Source organism: Varanus komodoensis, unplaced genomic scaffold (genome assembly GCF_004798865.1).
Source record: "Varanus komodoensis strain SLA01 unplaced genomic scaffold, ASM479886v1 scaffold29_1, whole genome shotgun sequence".
In the NCBI taxonomy this organism is placed as follows: Eukaryota; Metazoa; Chordata; class Lepidosauria; order Squamata; family Varanidae; genus Varanus; species Varanus komodoensis.
In genome coordinates this window covers 1,507,609-1,527,604 of record NW_025335759.1, presented here as the reverse complement: position 1 = coordinate 1,527,604, position 19,996 = coordinate 1,507,609, and the positions used below count along the sequence as shown (strand labels likewise).

The 19,996-nt window shown below is 45.1% G+C and overlaps 2 protein-coding genes across 4 annotated transcripts in view; both read right to left on the bottom strand.

Moving 5' to 3' along the window:
- Positions 1 to 1,472, bottom strand: part of KDM1A (lysine demethylase 1A) — a 40,596-nt gene extending 39,124 nt beyond the window's left edge. For both annotated transcript variants that reach the window (XM_044435352.1, XM_044435354.1), the window contains exon 1: positions 1,330 to 1,472. The gene's annotated coding sequence lies outside the window, so the exon portion shown is untranslated. The remainder of the gene's footprint in view (positions 1 to 1,329) is intronic.
- A 1,898-nt stretch (positions 1,473 to 3,370) lies between these two features.
- On the bottom strand, positions 3,371 to 18,528 carry ZMPSTE24 (zinc metallopeptidase STE24). 2 transcript variants are annotated; one of them, XM_044435066.1, is made up of 10 exons: positions 18,330 to 18,528; positions 12,509 to 12,655; positions 11,453 to 11,539; positions 10,312 to 10,428; positions 7,813 to 7,965; positions 6,923 to 7,064; positions 6,571 to 6,758; positions 5,653 to 5,757; positions 4,935 to 5,078; positions 3,371 to 4,317 (listed from the first exon to the last, which is right to left on the bottom strand). In XM_044435066.1, exons 1-10 carry the CDS (start codon positions 18,450 to 18,452, stop codon positions 4,093 to 4,095), a joined length of 1,431 nt encoding a protein of 476 aa, XP_044291001.1. In that variant the 5' UTR covers positions 18,453 to 18,528; the 3' UTR covers positions 3,371 to 4,092. The 2 variants fall into 2 exon arrangements, with proteins under 2 accessions (XP_044291001.1, XP_044291002.1); XM_044435067.1 differs by lacking the exon at positions 12,509 to 12,655.
- Between the last annotated feature and the right edge of the window lie 1,468 nt (positions 18,529 to 19,996).

The window sequence follows — 19,996 nt, the reverse complement described above, 5'->3', positions numbered from 1 at the left end:
TGAAAAAATAGCCAGAACTAAGTATAAGCTTTCAAAATCCAGTGTATAGCCTACCAAGAGCTAGTCAGGACAGGGCACAAATTAACTGATGGTGCTTAAAAATGATCATGCCATATATGTTTTATTGCTAATGCAGGGGCTACATTATAGGAGCTAAATGTAGGAGCTAAATTCCTAAGACTTTATAGGAATTTGGTAGCAATGCGCAAAGTCTTCCAAAGACCAGACGGATCTACAGAAAAGGAAGAAGCATACATCTGAGAGATTTCAGAGAAATAGCAGTACAACAAAAACAGTCAGAAAGAGAACAATATGGCATACTTTAATAGACTGATTACAGCATAAATGTTTGTGGAGCCGAACCCAGTTACAACTGATGAAATGAACTTTAATTAATGTAAAAGCATGCTAAAAAAAATCTGAAAATTTTTAAATGTACACAATAGTCTTTGGATGCTTCCAGACCAGGCTTTGGTTGTTCCCAAATTCTGTCTCAGTCAAAGAACTTTAGGAAATGCTGATAACATCAACTTCTATTGTAATCCTCCCATATGCCCCAGGGCCCACTTAAGTCCAGTAAGGGAAAAGAAAGCAGAATGGCTGCCCAATGCCTTTAATGGCTATCAGTAAGGTTGCTCCATCTGGAAGCACCTCCCCTTTTCTAGGTAATCCTTGAGGAAGTAAAATACACTACACCATATTGGGGGGTGGGATAGCAGTTTTCAGTGCTTTTCCTGGAATCTAGCACAGGAGAAAAAAGACTGCAGTGATAAATTTTCTATTAATTTATGGGGTGTATGAATTGCCACATTTTCCTTCCAAGTATTCAGGGACACATGCATACTTTCCCTCCCATTTTATCCACAAAACAACCTTGTGAGGTGGGCTAAGCAGCAAGATACTCAAGGTCACCTACTGAACTTAACAACCCAGATGGTTTGAACTTTGGCCTCCTAGGTCTTGGCACTCGAAGAACACAATCCTATGCAAGGACCTACAATACCCAGCATGCTCCAGCCAATATAGCTGTAGGCTTATACTATCTAAACTTCCTGAGGACTGCATCTCTGCAAGTTTAAACACATTTTCCCCTAAGAGTTGTTTTACCTATGGGGAGGGGGTGAGAAACCTTCAAAGGCTGTCGGCCAGCGCTCGCAGCCTCCGAGAGGTGCAGAACACCGTCGCCACTGCCTCGTTCTCGAGTGGCTGCGGAGACCGAAAGTTTCGAAAGAACCCCGCCCGCCCATCCCCCGGCACGGAAGATGGACGCGGACCCCAGCGAGCCTGGGTAGGCCCAGGTGCAGGAAACCACCAGAACAGCACGCTCACCTTGGCCCGTTTCCGGCGGCTGGTCCTGCGGCCTTCAGGGGTCTCCGCGATGCCCGTGGTCTCGGAGCCCACCGCGGGCCCGGGGCCAGCCGGAGGCGGCTCGGATAAGCCCCCAGGCGGCGAGGCCCGCGGCGGCTCCTTCTTGCGGGGCGTGCGCTCCGAGGCCCCGCCGCCACCCTCCGCGGAGCCCAAGGAGCCGGAGAGGGGCGGCGGGGGCGGCGGGGGCGGCGGAGCGGGCACCGAGGCTTCGGAAGCGCCATCACCCCCGGCGCCGCCGCCGGCGCCTACCGGGGCCTCCGCCGCGGCCACTTTCTTCCCCGACGACAGCATCTTCCTCGCCTCAGTCGCTCGACCGGACAAAAGGCAACCCCGCCGCGCGCCAGCGACCGAACGTGCCGCAAGCCCCGCCCCTGGCGGCGCGCTGCGTCACCGACTCAGCCCCCCGCCTCGCCCTGACCAGGCATCTTGAGAGAGCGGCTCGAGGACCGAGGCTTCTTGTCCCGGGGCGCACGCCGTAGCCTCTCCTCGGCATCGGGCACGCCCACGCCTCGCTGCGCTCCTCGAAAACGGGCGATCCCTTCTTTTCCCCACGATGGCCGGAGATCCTAAGGGCACCATCCAACTAAAATTAACATTAAGCATTTTTCCCACAGCAGGCAAGCCATAGCTTTCCACATTTTTAGGCCTACGACTCCCATCAGCCTTAGCCAGCTTGGCCAATGGAGAAGGATCATGGGAATTGCAGGTCAAGAAGTCTTGAGGGCGGCAACTTGCCCACCGGATTTAAATAAGAAAGGTGTGCTTAATTCTAACAGATTATAAACACAGCATAACAATGCAAACTGTACATGACCTCTCAGTAATAGTTCCCTTAAATTCAATGAGGTATGTGCCCGGATAAATGCAAATTGCATTGCCATCGTAACAGATGGACCAAAGGAAGCAACCTTGTACTATGTTATTTTGGCCATCTTGCCCAGTATGGTTTGACTACAAGTGGTCCTCCAAGGGAGTCTTAAAAGTGGTCTTTCCTATCACCTAATCCTTTTAAACTAGAAATAAAAGGGATTGACTTTGGGCCCTTCTACAAGCAAAGCATGTGCTCTATCTTAGTTCCTCACTATCTGGCTACAGTCCTAATAGCAAAGAGGTAGGAGAGAATCCATGCAAGACAAAGAAAACTTGACAGCTTGCTTAATATTTAATGAAATATTAAACTGTACATAAGTTATCACAGCACCATTGCTCTCAGTGGCCAAATAGTGGGATACTAGAGACTTGAGAGAAGAAAAAGAGCAAGCTGAAAAATCAAGAAAGGGGCCTGGGACAGCCCTGTGAAAAAGCAAATATCACCTGCTGCTATGCAAAGTGAGGCATACCAAATGCCTACATAACTTTGCACAGAATCCAGCAGAATAAATGAAGTTTGCTTCCTAGCACATGTGCTGAGGTGTAGGATGTTTCTAGCTGCTTAAGCTGAGAGGGAAAAGAACAAAAAGTGCTAAAAAACAAACCTTTAGGCTTAATTATGAAACGGTGCCCAACTCGCCTGCTGCATAGCACAAATATGGTAATCATGGTCTTTCTAGCAGCCATCTAATGAGCTTTTCCAAATGTCACCTCTTCCATAATGATTACAGACAGCAGAAGGGTTTCAACAATTTCTTGTAGGGCTTTTGTGCCTAGCAAGGTTTTTGTCGTCATATAGTAGGAAAAGCTGCATACTGAATCCCTGCCTTTAAGGGACATGCAAACAAGAACAGAGGTTTTAAAAAAGCTACAGTATAATCCAATAAATAGCAACTCAACATCATCTTCAGGCAGAGGATGTAGACAGCTATCCTGTTTATGGAAGTCAAATCTATTTTTGGCAAAGGTTTCTTTTTAATTAAAAGGATAGGCTTACAGGTATTACGCCATTTTAAAAATTCCATTTCTAGAAAATTGGAGGGGTTGGACATGAGGGGAATAGGTAGGAAGGCAAGAAATGGCAAGTTCCAAATCACCATTATGTACCATCATAATGTATGTAACACACATATCAAGGGTGTTTATCAGCTGTAATTTATTATCTGTCCTCATTCAGATTATCTGTATAAAAAGCCATTTTACTGGAGGGATGCTCTCAGACCTAAGGCAGAAAACCCACACTTTCAACTGAGAGAGTTTGATTTACTTCCGCCTTCTCCATCCTTGTGCCCTGCACATGTGTTGGGACTATAAATATCCTGACCCCCAGCATGACAAATGAGTGTACTGGCTGGGGATTATGGTGACTGTAATCCAATACCTGTGTACGGTTGCTGGGTAGGGGCAGCTGGTTTTGGATCCTTGCCTCCCAACTGGCAAAAATAATTTTCCAGGTCCTTATTCCCACTACCACATGAATGAGGTAGGAAAGCTAGAAGTTTACTGTATAAGAACACCCAGGCAAAGTGCTTAAAAGGTATGAAAGTCACATTCAAAGCTTTCACAATTCAAGCATGGACACTTCAAGTTGTAACAAATCACTCTCCCTCAAGAGCTGTTTTCTGGTCAAGATAAATGCTATACATTACATTCCACTCCATCTTGTTCCCCCACAAAGTTCTGTTTCAAATTACATTGGTTGGATACAGAATTTTAGGGCAGAATTTCAAATCAGATGAACAACGCATATTGCTACGCAGAATGAAATACTCAGGAATGAAATGAGTATTTTTTTTTAAAGTGGGAACTTGATTTGGGATGAAAGCTCCTTCTCTGAGCCAACAGTTACTTCATTCAGTCTTGCTTAGATTCCTTCAGTGCTTGAAGTCTTTCTAGCAGTGGAGGGTGAGAATAATGCCACATTGAAAACAACCAGTCTGAAACGGGGAATCCCAGATTATCTTTGTTCAGCTTGATCAGTGCAGAATACAAGTCTTTAGCCTTTCCAAGATCCTTGGCAAATGCATCTGCTTGGAATTCAAATCGCCTACTTAATACAGTTAAACAAAAGGAGAGAACCTGTAGAGGAAATAATATAGAGAATATTGCATGAAACCTTTAAAACCATTTCAGATTCTTTCAAGCCACTATTCCGAATCTCATCATTACAATGACACTGAACGGTTTTTGAAATATTATGGGGATGGTGAAATAGGCAAAAGCCAACTCTCCTTCCCTCCTCTCCCTGCCAGCCCAGAGTGCTTCCCTTATGTTCAGGGGCACCCTGCCTCGTAGGTTGTGCTATGGTACCAAGGGAAGGGAGAGAAGGTGAATTTGCAGAAAATCAGACAGACACCTGTCCCGCTCACGGAAGGAGACTCCACTCGATTTTCTGCAAGTGTCACATCCTGCCAACCCTCCCTAACTTAGCGCAAATCTTATCTTCAGGGAACATTTCAGAGGGGAGCTCTGAAGGCTGGCAGGGAGAGAAGGGGTATGAAAGTCAACTGTCAACTCCCTTTTTCTGCAGACAATTTTATGGATCCAAGTCCATATACAGAAATTGAAAAGTTATGAAGTAAAAACGTTACAAGTCAGAGCACCATTAGCCTTAGCACAAGATTTGTGGTCATAAGTCAGTGAAGAAACCGCTGGTGTTGAACCAAACGGTGGTTGAATTCCAAGTGATACATTACCTCATTGTAAGGTGAGAAGATGAACTGAAAGATGATCAACAGGCCTATCAGGGTTGGTTGGCTATCATAGAATCCAAAAGCTGCAAAAAGCTCCTTTCGGCCAATCAGGACCGCAAATAAGAAGAAACACAAAAAGGAATTCATCTAGAAGAAAAACAGGTTGCCTTAATTAATGGTTAGAACCTTGAATGCTAGGGTGGAAAGATGAAAATTGCTACAGCAAATAATGGCTTTCTCAGATGCAGAACATCCTCAACCTGGCAGCTCCCTGAGCACAAGGAGGACTTCATCGGGTCCCTAGAACTCCCATGTGCACAAAGACATTTGCTTTTACTTAATACTTTTGTACACATAAAAGATATAAACGTACAGAACTGTAAATGAAGACGCCCTCATTAGGGCACATGTGGAGCAAGAGACATTATTTTATGCAACATGGATACATCCCCAGGCTATTTATAGAAGTTTGGGCTCTTTTTTCCTCAGCACCATCATAAAGGACCCAGTATTATTAGGTTTTTAAAAAGAGCACACTTCTAGGCAACCTACCTTTTCTTAAGATCTAGGTCAAGTGATAGCAATCATACCTTAATACCTCCTACAGCTTCCCCACTTTTGTATGAGACAGATAAGGTTCTGCATCAAAGCACTGGAAAACATCTTACATTCTGTAAACAGTTACAAAGCACAGAAATTTCCCTCAGTATTTTCTGCTCACCTGGCTGATCACAATATTTTTAATAGTGTGGCCAAGTTTCCAGTGACCCAGTTCGTGGCCCAGCACAGCCAAGACTTCTTCATTTTTGCATCCTTGCTTCTTATTCTAGAGTTTGTGTGTGATGGGGAGAGGAGGGGAGAGGAGAGGAGAGGAGAAATATTATCATCCCTCTACAGACTTCTTCACATATGATTGCAGCAAGACAAGAAGCAGAAATAATTGTACAATAACACAAAGCATGGATTGGCTTCACAGTCTCCATAAAGAGAGTAGCTGCACAACAATACAGCTGTGCGGTGAGATGAGATCAGAGTTCTCTGCCTGATTGTTAACCCTTCCCCATTCAGCCATTCTGAAAATAACCTGGGCGTACACTTGCTAGTTACTTGTACAGCATGTGGGAAACGCAGCACAGCCAGTCCATGGCAAGTACACAGGTGAATCAAAAAAGCAGGGAAGTGCAATCTTCCATAGAAAAAGGATAGAGAACAAGACAAGTGATTGCCTTTGGTGTCATGTCAGTCTTACACAAGTGCATCTCTGAGGGCTCAGAGTTTTGCCCTAGGAAGAAAAAATGCAGAACAACTGTGGATTCCAATCCCAAACTCTAACAGATACCTGTTCCGTGGGCTGACTTTGTTAGGGGCTTGCCCTGCATTTCCTTAAAAACGGCCCACTTTCATTTTAAGCCAGTCTCCCCCAACCTGGTGCCCTCCAGATGTTTTGGACTACAATGTGCAGTATTCCTGGCTATTGGTTATGGTGGCTGGAGTTGATGGGCAGTGAAGTACAAAGCACCTGAGGGAACTAGGCTGGGGAAGCCTGGTCTAGACAAATTGCCTTCCTTATTTGAGAAGTCTGGATCAGAACTCTACATCAACGCATTGAAACAGGCAAGCAGTGGCACCGGATGCGTACCTTGGCTTTGGCCTTTGCCTCTGCATCTTCTTCATCTCCTCCCGCCATCTGCGTCTCAGACCCAGGCTCCTCAGGGCGCTCTTTGTTAAGTGCAGAATAATCCTCCAAAAGAGTGTCAAACAGCACGATACGCTTATTCTTGAAAAAGCCGTAGAAATAAGCATTGCTATGAGAAGACCTCTTGGAACCTGGAGTCAGGGGAAAAGATGAATGGAGAATTCAGTCCTATTCCAGAAGCCACCGGATGTGCCAGACTACAATACCCATTACCCTCAGCCACACTCAAGTGCATACTCAAGCGCTGAAGACCTAAGAGGCCAAGGTTGCCCCATTCAAATTTTTTAATACTCACCTTCCACCACATAAACTTTTGTCAGGGGGAAGTCAATATTCTTTGCCATCACCTCAATCTGCTGCTTGAGCTCACCCTCTGGGAGTGGGATGAATTTATCAAACAGCGGAGCAATGTAGTCTGCATAGATCGTGACAAGAACCTACAATGCAGCACAATTCATGGAAGACAGAAACACCGTCAGATGGTTTAATCCACTGGTAACATAAATTTTCTTAGAAGGTGCAACTAGTCATTTCTGTCATCTTCCTCTAGCCGGTGCCATCCAAATATTTTGGACTTCGGTTTCCATCAGCCCCAGCCAACATGCCCAATGGGTAGGAATGCTGGCAGTTGTAGTCCAAAACTTGTGGAGGGCATGAAGCTGAGGGGAATCTTGTATATCTCTCCTGTTATTAATTCTAGATTACATTGGCCTGGTTTGCAGATAACACTAACCTGTGGTTTGTTGACCTGCCCAGAGCTTGTCTGGCAATTTCCCAGTATTTGGGTTGTTTCCCTCCTCCCCTACATACCCCCTCTCTTAAATATCTCAAATACCTCTGTAGCACTGTAATACTGACATCTAGAGCAGCTGGGATTTTTTTCATCCCTTTTGACCACCACCTCTGTAGTCTAGCAAAACAACCCAAGAACAAATCAGTTCTGGGTTTGCACATAATGACAATCCAGAGTTTAAACAACCCAGAATTTACAACACAACGGAAAACATAAGTTTAGCAAAACCACCCTTGATATTTGAAAAGCCAGCCAGCTAAAAATGAAACTGAGTTTGACAAAGAACCAGTTTAAGGGACCAAAATAGTTTCCTGTTCCCTGCCCCCGCCTCATTGTAACAGAGCCCCACATTGGTTTGGGACAGAATGGACAGCCAGTCATCACATACTCACCAAAGAAACCACTAAAGTGAAAAGCCACGCATAGATAAAGAAATAGTCTCCTCCTATTTTGATTATGTAAAGCAGAAGTGAGGTCACTGGCAGAAGGATACACTGAGTCACAATGAACTTCTTGATTGCATCTTTGAAAAAGAATCCCAGAGTCTGTAAAAGACAGAGAGGTTTTATGCTTACCATTTGGATGCAAAGTCAGCATTTGGATGCAAAGTCAGGCCAGCATTCTTTCATGTTCTGGCGTCTCAAGGCAGTTCAATCCTGCCTGCTTGACTCCTCCAACTGGCTGGAACCATTATACAAAGATTCCCTAACCTGGCGCCTCCAGGACAGATTGGACTACAATTCCCATCATTCTCAGACAATATGATCGTGCTAGTTGGGAATGATGGGACTTCCAGTGCAACCCATGTGGAGGGCACCAACTTGGGAAAGGTTGGGCTGCGCAAATTAGGAAGCCTCCACCTGAGGTGTATTCTGAATCCCATTTCAGAAACGCTTTGGGGTATGCATTCCAATGACGGGGAGGGCCAAAAGCAAAGGGGGTGGGCCCTCAAACCCAGAAACTGCAGCGCATAGAAAGCTCTCAATGCCTGTAACTGAGCCTTAGGAAAGGTGTTTCAACCTTTCAGAATGGGGGAAAGCAGCAGAAGAACTAGAAATCATAAACGAAACAAGGCTGGGAGAGATGGAGTGGTGTTTGAGGAAGAGGGCATGGCCACCTGGCAAGTCCCAGACAGCCAGACGGGCACAGCCAGTGGCGTGGATGCGTCGTCTAGGCACGAGGTCCTGTACGCCTGCCCTGGCATATGATTCTGCGAGAGCAACAGCAAGCCAGGAAACCCAGTTCAGATGCCATGATAAACACGCCACAGACAGAGGCTTCCTGCTGGGAAGGAGAGTCAAGCACAAGTGAGCAAGCCATGTGCGCTACCACGCCTGCTTGGTCCTGAGAAACCAGAATTCTAAAAAGTTCAGAACTACATCTAGACCCAGGCCAGGGATTTTTCAACCTAGTGGATTTAAAGCTTGTCCATGAGACAGCTGAATAAATGCAACATTAAAAGCCGATTTAGAATGTTCCTTTCTAACTGCTGTGGAAGAGCATGTCCTACAATCCAAAAGGCAGGCAAATTTGAGATGTGGATGAAAGGGGAATCAGTTAGACATGCAACAGGGCACTACCAAAGGAAAGAGGAGATGTGCCTTCTGCAGATCTGATACAGGAACTGCAGGATGTTCTCTGGAAAGCCTGGGGCTGGAAAGCCTGGGGCAATGTGAAAGGTCCACTGGTCATTCTCTTAAGCAAGACACTTCAGTAATACAAGGGTGGCCGCATCACAAAAGAAGTGGGGCTGTGGCTATTTTTTTTTTCAAAGGCAGTGTCACAAAGGAGTAAACTCATCCTTGGGTAATAGAAGGAACAGATGGCTCAGTTCAAAGACTAATGTACAACATTTTGCAGTTCTGGCTGTCAAGGCCTGCGGTCATAATTTACACTCACTTATCGGGTTTATTAGACTCAAGGGCGCCTAGAATGGGTGGACTGAATGTTTAGAATTGCTGGCAGCAGGAGAACTTGTCACCCCAGGGCAGGCCATTCGGTCAGCTGGGGGAGGAACGGGGATGAAGAAGGTGTTGGAAGGAGGGTCGCCTTTCTTCTCCAGAACAAGTGATTGGCTGCCAGCATTGAAAACCCTGCTGCCCCTGCCCAAGACTGGACTTTAGGCATCATGGGATTCTGAGTGTATAATGTAGTGCAAGGTTAATTCTATTATTTTGGGGTGCTGTGGTACAACCGTGTTTTGGGGATCAGGAGGGAAATAGCTGGACATCTATGTAACTGATTGTAGCCGTTACCCATTTCCCTGTACCCTAACCAGTTATTTCTGTAAACCCCTTTTATTCTTTCCTTCCCCCCCATACTTCCCCTTTTCAAACAAACTTATCTGTTTAATCCCTTGAACCTGTGTCTGGGTGAGTCCTGTGCTAAGTCTGGTGCCTTGAAGAGAGCCAGCCTACAGGGCTTGATGGGAGGCAGGCCAGTCCCCTCAGTTGAACTTTTCAGGCAGATCCCTGTTTACAGTGGGGGTGCGGAACCTCTTTCAATCTGAGGGCTGAACTCCATTTTGGGGAAGCTCTCAGGGGCAGCATCCTAATGCTGAGCTGAAGGCAAAATGGGCAGATCCAAAATACAAGCGATACCCCACATTTTTGTTCAAGTGCCTAGAGTCCATAACTAACTAAGGCTCAGGTGGGCAGGTCAACTTTTCAGAACAGGGGGGAAATTGCACAAAAACCAGGAAGCACCCCAGGGATCATAGTTAGGGAGAAATGTGGGATGGGGAAGGGTGTGAGTGTGAGAAAAAGGATCATGTCCTCCTGAGGAACCCTGGAGGGTCGGAATCAGCTTCCCACCCCAATGTTCTGCACCTGAGCTACCGAAAGAGGTGCAGCAGAACATTCATTTAACAACAAACAACAGCTAAACAATACCTGCTGGTTGAAGCCATGTTTTTCCTCGATGACAAAAGTATTATACAGGCTCCAGGGTAGACCTGTGACCGCACTGAAGAGAGTAGCAAGCAGCAAGAACACCAGTGATTGAACGATCTACACATAAGTGGGAGGAGGGGAATTACAAGCATCCTAGTTTAGACACATGATTTGCTCTAGTTTGAATCATACTTAGGTTTGTCATGGCTAATTAAAATCCCCTTAAGAATATTTACTCTAAGCATAACTTAGGTCTCCATCCAAGACAGAATGGGGAGGGTTCCACCCTTAAAGGCAGCCGAGAAACAACTGCAAATACATAAACAAAAATAACCATTTATTTTAAACTTTGGGGTGAACTTTTCCTCTGAGGAGGATCCCAGGATTATGCCTAAGGTTTATGTTGATTCCCTCTCCATTCTAAACTAGATTCACAAATGAGTTTTGTTCCCCATCTGGGCATGTTTATTAAAGGCTTCCAATGAGTATAAACCCCCGATTACAACAGTGAAACTAAATGCAACTATATGCTTCTGGGTGGAGGGACCTCCAGCACTGTGCTGCAGAAGCGTTGCAGCTGCTGCAGAAACCTGCCTATACTAGCACAGCCCAAAATCTGGTGCATGCATTTGCACAAGCATTTGCAGAGCAGTGCTAATACCTGACTTCCTTTTCCTCACCATTCTTTAGATCCAATCTACTGTTTTCTTTCTTGTAGGTCCAACCTGGTAGACAACTACAGAGACAGACTTCTAGGGCACCAACTCTGACATGTTCATTAAAACTGTTTTAGATGTCCAGGCAACAAAACATGGAGGATTTTTCCAGCAATAGCCACAGTGCACAGAGGCTAATTCTATCAATAGATCCTTTTTATGATCAAACGTCTTAAGTTCGGAGGCAATATACTTTTGAATACCAACTGAGAGGGAGCATCACTGGAAGAAGGCCTACTGCCTTCCTGTTCTGCTCAAGAGCTTCCTGAAAGCCTCTGGTTGACCACTGCGGGAAACAGGGTGTTGGGCAAGAAGGACCTCCAGTATGTTCAGATGAGAATATAAAATCCCTTTAAAAGAGGCAATAGTAAGTAGGTTGCCTCAGTAAGTTAGTATCCTAAGATTCTGGCAAACAAATCACCTACCTCATATTCAGGCCCAAAACCAGCATGATTAGAAATATCTCCAGATACAGACCAGAGGAAAGGGATTCCTCCACATAGCAGAATCACCTGTAAAAGCAAAAACACAGCTTGGTAGAATAGAGTAGCAAAATAGTGCAAAACCTTAAAAACAACAGAGCCTTTTCTATCCTCCGCCTTTGCACTGCCATAAAGCATCTTTGGAATATTAAAACATAAACAATAAGCCTATTGCTAAATCATGGCTCTTATAAGAGCAAACCATGGCTTGGCATAACAGATAAACCAGCTGAGTGTCACAAGCCAGTACAGTAGAGGAAACTACTTGTTCACATCACATGAAGAACTCACAGGTTATTTATTTAAACCCATGATTCACAGGAATACACACCACCTATGAGCTCCTTCTAGCTGGCTCAACTGGAAGATATAAACCTGGACAGATAAGTTGTTTAGAGGCTAAACAGCTCAGCAGTTAACTGACAGGTTGGTGTTGGATTAGCCATTGAGATGTTTAGTCCCTAACACAAACCGTCAGTCTGAGTTGTTTTGTCATACTCACAACTTCTAAACAAGTGTATCATAGTTTGTTTATGGAAAACTAAAGCAGTTCACACACATCATGCTTCTATACAAATCATAAAAAAAGTTAGGATTATTACTGATTATTTGTTGCTGAATGCTGCTGTGCAGTGCAAAACAGCCCCAGAAGCTGTACAACACTGCAATATTGTTATATACTGCACTGTACAACACTGGAATATCTCATCAACCCCTCCTGTTTTTGCTCTCACTCCAAAGATTCCATTATGTGTGCTGTAAAACAGTAACCCTAAAAGAGACCTCTGTAGCTACTTCCACTGCAGGACAAAAGATAGCTCATGCCTTCCGGGTTTGTACAACATGACACCCCCACTGAGTAGGGTTCTATATGCAAACTGATGTACACAGAGACGGCAGCTCACTGTAGGTTAAATAATTCACCACGAAGTCATGCAGTGTTGCATGAACCAGGTCACTGAAACATAAACGAAGCACTAAAGAAGGAAAGATACTTACTGTGCCCTCTATCTCTGAGTATAACCCTGACCAAAAACTGAAAGCACTTTTATCCAGTTGATAAAGGCGCGATTTTTCAAATGTTTCTGAGTCCATAATTGGTCCTAATTCCAGTGGGACATGGGTAGTAGTCCTGTATACAGTCCTCTGAAATAGTTTAAAAACAGGAGTAAATACATCTTACTTCCTACAAGGAGAAAAATGTTCTCTCAGCTTCCACTGGAAATGAATCATCCCTCAACCTGAGGAAACTTAAATGCGAAATGGCACTCAGCAGGATCCTGAATGCAGTGCAGGTTAACAAAAACCACACAGGTGCTCTTGGGAAATATGCCCAGAGTTTGGGAGATGGCATGAAACCAACAGATCTCGCATCTACGAGCTACCACGATGGACAAAGAAGATAGTGCTCCAAAAGTGGAAAGTAGTTACTGTGCCTGGCAGCAAACAACAGCTGGGAAATGGTAGACCAAGCTACAAAGTTGAAAGGCAATTTTTCAGAGCACCCAACAGGTCTTCCAAGATCAATCTGGAGACCAAAGATGCCTCCTCAGTGTCCTCCACATCTTCCCCAATGGCAAGAACAGAAGGAATGCATCCTTTATTCCTGTTCCTTTAATATGGAAAAGGGGTTGCATGTCTGGGGAAGAGAAGGGGAGAGGGAGAAAGGGAACAGGAGGGAACAGGGCACATGGTAAGGGCAGAGGTAAAGGATTAATTTGCATTCTTCATGATTTCACCATCAAGTCATTCTCTTTTCCCCCACCCCACTTGTGCACCATCCTGCCTGAAAAAGAGTTGGATATCTCAAACGTTTTTATTGAGTTTTGCTTGCTTGTGAAAAAGGTACCACTTAATCCCTGGTTACTGGATTTTTATTATCATCATCAATTAGCACAGCTTGCTTTGTTTTAACCTAGAAAACTGTGGGTTTAGCATTCAGGAGCAAGAACCTATAACTAGAGAAAGATGAGTTTCTATTACTTGAAGATGGGATTTTCAGGGTTACCTTCCCTCCAGTCCCTATGTAGCATTGCTAAGACAAAAGCTCTGGCTCTATGCCTGCCAAGGAACACATCTGTTTCACCTATGTCTGGAAACAAATCAGAGTAACAGCTGGATCTTTCATTTGAAAAATGGGAGAATCAACCCTTAGTCTGCTTCTTCATCCCGTTGTGAAACCTGGTACAACATGAAACTTGCATAGCATCTAGCAAGCCGAATATATTTAAATTAGTGCTTCTTCCCCCACTTTTTACCTGAAAACTCTTGACCTCATGAAATGAAAGACTTCATGATTTCAACCTCTGTCTTTTTCTTCCCCTCACCACTTTTTATAATCCCTTGCCTGATGAAGAGGTGAACGCTTTGAAACATGCATTCACAGTCTCGTGCATTTTGGTTCTAATAAGTTATTGCTTGACGGTGGACCGTAGATTTTTTAATGGATCAAAATGGCTCATTGTGTTTGGTCAGCATTCATGTTTGTCATCAGAGCCAAAAAGGTGAATTCCTAATAGAACTGTAATTTAAACAGACTCCGGATAGGGCAAGTCCCATGCATGCCCAAGTTTCAGGCTGTTTCATTCTTAATGGTTGTTGCAACCCGCCCTTTCCCCCAGGCTTTGCAACACCCATCCCATCTGTGCCTTAGTTTTCTCTCTGCTAAAACAACAGCCACTATCTTAAAGCAGATTTGAAACCTCACTGTTGGAGAGAAAATCGTAAAAAAGAAATCCATGTTTGTAATGAGATTGTGGTTAAGATTCCTTAACAACTCTGATGTCATTATCAACAAATGAATGAGGTTGACATTTGTAGAAGTCGTATTTTACATACACACAGAATAATCGTCTCATGTTTGCTTCAGTGTAAATTCCACAGTATTCAGTGAGCCTAAATTTTATGTAAGCATGTTTAAGAATTCATAAACCAGAATTGATCAGGTCCAAGACTTTCGTGAATACTTAACAGCCATGTGCTATTGAAACCTTGGCTGTTACAGGACCCTAGCGATAGGTGTGAAAGGATGATCTGAAACAAGGGAGTAAAGAGATTTAAAAGGGTAACAAAGAAAATTACTTAGCCCAAAGGAGAGGAGAGGCTAAAATCAGATAGCACAAGGTATGGGGAAACAGGCACGTAGGCAGGAGGGCCAAATACTTCCTGATTGTTTCTTGACAAGCTGGGCAGAACAAAATGAGCCTATTGTAGCCCACGGGGGGCAGGGCTGGATTGGGAAGAAGGGCCAGTGCTGGGACAGCGTGGAGTTGGAGGGTGGAAAGAATGTAACTCTCAGTACCCTATTAGCCAACTGGGGGAAAGGAGGAGGGAACAAGCAGCCGGGAGCAGGGTTCAAAAGGGGTGTGTGAACATGTGCTCAGGTGAACAGACAAATGGGAAGGAAACCATTCCTTTCTGTTCCCTTCATTGCAATAAAGTTTTAAAAAGAACTCTCTGCATGCCTGGAATATTTTTCTCTTCCAACGGAAAGGAAAGAGTGATCATAAGACTAGGATCTAGTCTGGCAATGCAACTTTTCAGTAGTGCTTCACTACAGAGGGACTGGGCAAACAAGTGCCCTGTGAGTAGGGAATAACTGTCACTGTCTCTCACTCAAGGACCAGACCCGGCCCTCCCGGGCTCCAAAATGGCCATGCCTCCTTCCTCAATGCACCCACCCCTATTACCCCAGCTGCTAAGCAGTTTTCACCATTCTAAAAGGCTGAAATGCCTCTCCTAAGGCTTAGTGACAGGCAGTAAGTGCTTTAAGTTAAAACAAGTCAGAGCTTTTCCTAGAAGCAAACAATGACAAAACTGAAGCAGTCATACTTTGGGCACAGCATGAGAACATGCTAGGGAAAGTCGAAGGCAGAAGAAGAAAAGGGAGACTAAGAAATGAATTAACTTCATTTAGCAGAGCTCAGCAGGGGTGTTATGGAGAGGACATTTTGGAAGGCTTTTATTTGTGGGGCTGCCGTAAGCTGGAGATCACTTGATGGCACATAACAATCTGTTTTGGTGTCTGGGGTTCAACCCTTTGGCCTTTGACCAGGTCCAACACTGGAACACATTCCCTAGAATTTATCTTGAAACAGAATATGACTGACAGAATCAAAGAGGTTCAACAATTCTGCCTTGTATGATACCTTATATTTAGACTAAATCAGAGGGTAGGGGCCATTTTGCAACTCATGCTGCTAAATGCTGCAGATTAAATTAAATGGCTTTGCTATAATTGGTCTCATGCCATGCTATGTCATGAACTGAATTACCCCCAAACCCTATCATTAGGGACCTTTCCAAAGTTGAATGTGTTCCCGTGGAGGGCAAAGGGGTACAAGACAGGTAATAATAAAATGCATTCTTCAACTTCATCAACATCATGAGGAAAGATTAATGAATAAAAAATACTACACCAATGACAGTTAACAGCACTAGGAAATAAATATGGTCAAGCAGCCTTGCTCTTATTAAATAGTAGCACTGGCATGAGTTTAAGGACATCTTAGGGTACAAGTCAACCCAGGTGCCCATAACTCTCTGGAGAGCAGGATAACCACGGAAGCCAAGGTCATCTGCCATGCAACTTCTGTTCTGCAGATCACTTATCTGGCCCATTTTGGCTGGTAAGTGCAACACTGTGGAGCAGGAGGGAAGGAGCTTGAGGCTTCGCCAGAATTCATCATATCTTGGCAGCACCAATCTCCTCTTGGAATGCCCCCAAACACCCATCTCTGAGGTTGCACTTATCACCCTGGAGATGTAGTCAGAATGGTTCTTTCTACACCAGTTGTGAGCAAGAGAGATCAGAGCTTGGATTTCCAGTTAGAAAGTCAGAATGATTTTACAACCTTGTACTTGGAGATCGAAGCAATCCTATAGTCATGCAAACACTGTTTAGTAGACACAGAACAGCTTTGCTCATCAGCCAAATTCATATATGAAAACAGATGTGGAAGCTCAGGAACAAAGTGAGCCAAAGCATTTTGGGGCACAAAAACAAAACAAAAAAAATCCTCCCCAGTGTTTCGATTTCCCCCCCTGCCTTCACATCTCTATCAACCAATAAAACAGCTTGCGAAAAGCACACTATGTTTTTTAGATGATAGCAGGTATAATCTGAATCAGGGAACATTACCTTAGTTTAGATGCTTAGAAAATTTAGACACTAAAGTTTTAATACTAAACAACTAAGATAGGAAAAGAGGAAGACAATTCCTAGCATGTCTTAGGCAGGAGTTGTAGGACATTTTCCTGCCTACATTTGGATGGGATTGCATCCTGTTTATGTATTTATTAGATTTATATCCCACTTTCTTACAACAAACTCAAAACAGCTTACATCCTCCTCCTCCTCCTGCTCTCCTTCTTATCCCCAGAAGAACCACCCTGTGAAATAGTTTGGGCATGACTGGCCCAAAGTCACCCAGGTGGCTCCATGGCTGAGCAGGGACTAGGACCCAGTCTTGTGCTCTTAACCACTATATCACATAGGCTCTCAGATATCCTAGATAATTTAGTTTCCCAACCAAGTGCTCTCCAAATAAGTTCCACTATAACTCTCATCTTCCCCAGCCAACGTAAGTCTCCTTATGCTAAGAACATAAGACCCATGTTGATTCAAACTAGTCCAGCATTATTTTTACACAGCAGCCAATCTGGTCCCAATGGGAAAGCTAAACATAGGGCATGAGAGCAGGATACAATGGAGCATCCTCTCAGTGGTACTTCCCAGTAACTGATATACAACTGGTATGATTGTAGTTCACTCTTTAAAAACACAGCATGACCAAGAAACAGAGACTAGCATAAGGAGGTGCTGACTGCAACCTTAATGCAAATCAATATGCATATACAGCATCCAAAGGGGGTGGGGGAAGAAGAGGTTCCTTGCACTCTAATCCTATATACTTTTACCTAGATGTAAACTACAGTGTATTCAGTAGGACTGACACCAATTTACATGGACATGAAGCTGCACTCATACAGCTCAGTCACACAGATTCTTTCACATATAAATCTTGTGTGCAAGTGTGTGTCAGGGGTTAACAAGCATGGGATTACAACCATGCAGTGCAAATCATGATTCCCATGTAAGCATTCCACACAATGGGAGGGGACAGTGAACCTGAAATAATGTATACTGGACTGCAGGCTTAGATCGCAGCAACCATTGGGTACCCATAGTAACCTAGAATAGGTTCTTATACTGCTTCAGGCCATGAGTCTATCTAACGTGAATTTTCAAGAGTGACTGGCAGTTCTCCAAGGTTTCTGGAAGGATTCTTTCCCAGCATCCCGACACCTTCAAGCCCAAACATGCCAGCAATCAAATCTAGGACCTTCTCAATGCACAGTAGGTGCCTAATCCCTCCCAACCTCCAAGGCTTGAGTAGGGTTGTCAACTGAAGAGAGTCAGTTAAAAGTGTTGAGCTGGGATCCAGGCACAAGTCTCCACTCAGCCGTGAAGTTCACTGGGTGACTTTGGACTAGTCACTCACTCTCAGGCAGATCTACCTCACAGGTTTGTTGTAAGATTAAAATGACGAGAAAAATATAAATCGCCTTGGGCTCCTTGCAGAAAAAAAGGCGGGATATGAATGGAATAGACTGACCAAAAAGGAGGACCTATCACGCCCTTCCAAAATCCCGGCCTGCCCTTGTGCCTGTAAACAGCAACCTGGTACAACCGGCCCTAGCAAGCACAAAGCCTCGCCCAGCCCAGCCCGGGAGATCAACAGGACGGGCTTCCCGAGGGCGGCTGAGCAGCCAAGCGGCCAGCGAACGTGGCCTCGGGGCGGGAGGAGCCGGGTCTGACCTGCCGCCAGGCGAGCAGCGCTTCCCACAGATAGACGGCCCAGGAGAAGAGCAGCACCGCGCAGAAAATGCGGCTCTCCACGGAGGCCTCGGCCCAGAGATCGCCCAGCAACGGCACCGCCATGCTCGGCCCCAGTCCGCCGCTCTCCCGCAGCGGCCGCACGCCCGACGGCTCAGCCGGCTTCCCCCTGCGATGACACCAGCCACGCTTCCGGCGGAAGCCGCCGGCCCTCCGCGCGACCCCGACTCCGTAGTCCTCGAGGGCGGTTTCCGGTTCCGGTCGGAGGGCGGGTCCGTGTCATGTACGGGGCTGGAAAGGGAGGCGCGAGCGAGGTGGTGCGCTGGGCTGCTGGCTGGGGAAAGGGGGGCTCAGCCGCCCCGCATTTTCACGGAAAGGAGGGGGCTTCCTCGAAAACACGTGTACGCAAAGCACTCACGAAGCTCCCACCTTACGTGTTTCCAGAAGTGCCTTGCAGTTTCAAAAAATATCCCGCTCAAGTGCGTTGTACCGGTTTATTGTGTAAAACCCGCTGCTTCGAATGCGCGAAACGTTCGCTGTTTGCAGGTAGACTGGTGTGTTTGTGTACACACACTGAGGAAAGGCGTTTGATGGCCTCTCATTCACGAAAGTTTACGCCTGCCATAAAAGTACAGCTGGCTCTTGAGCAAGCTCCAGTGTCTAGAATGCTTACCCCATGTAGCTTTACACAATTTATGTCCTGAGTAGGACTGGAGACTAATAGCACAATCCTACACACTTCTACCCAGATGTCACAATGAGTTCTATGGGACTTACTCTTGGAGAAGCAGATTTCAGTTTGCAGCCTAAACGTGTTACAAGGTGCTATGCCAGTTTCCGTGTTTTAGCTGCAAAGTAGGCTAGGGGAGCAAGCCTAGCCAGGTTAGCTTGCACAGGAGGGCATGGGGAGGGGAATCTTACAACTCCCAGCATGCCCTAGCAAGCACTTTTTTCTTGCTTGGGACTACACCCCAAGACATTTTGACATAGAGAAATAATACACTCTTATCATGAACAAGGAACTGAGAGGAAGCAGCTATATCATGAAAGGAAGCATGTATCTTTGCTCTTCCATTAATTAATCTATCCATTCATGTTAAATAGGTATTTAACACACATAATTTTCAATTTACATCTGTAATAAACTAACATGCAACACAAGCCCTTGGATCCAAGCCTGGTCTTCCTTGGCAACCCACTGACATCAATAGGACTTAAGTTCAATTCATTTCAACAGGCCTAGGCTAAGCATGACTAAATGTGGATCCAAACCAATCCATACAGAGTTACAGCAAATTTTAAACCAATTCTTAAGAGGTTGCATAATCACAGGAAGACAAAATTGGCATCCACCACCACCTTTCCCCAGTAGAGGATTTGAGTAGAGACAGGCATGGAGTTCTTCCATTTCATCCTCCTATGCAAGTTAGGCTTCTGAAGGTATTTCCTTTCCCCCTCCTATGCTTCATTAACAAGTGAAAGATTAAGCTCACTTTGTTGTCACACACTGTCATCTCCAACTTACGCTAATCCTATGAATCAATGCCCTCCAAAATATCTTGAGGTTGATAACCCACCTCAGCTCTTGCAAACTGCATGTGGCTTACTTAATAGAATCAATCCATCTTATAGTTGGTTTCCCTCTCCCT

Excerpts from the sequence above, each read along its gene's own strand:
- ZMPSTE24 (XM_044435066.1), bottom strand. The coding sequence starts at position 18,452 with ATGGCGGTGCCGTTGCTGGGCGATCTCTGGGCCGAGGCCTCCGTGGAG. Across the intron at positions 7,966-10,311 it reads AACATGGCTTCAACCAGCAG|ACTCTGGGATTCTTTTTCAA; the intron begins GTATTGTTTAGC and ends TGTCTTTTACAG. Across the intron at positions 6,759-6,922 it reads AAAAGTTTATGTGGTGGAAG|GTTCCAAGAGGTCTTCTCAT; the intron begins GTGAGTATTAAA and ends CCCTGACTCCAG.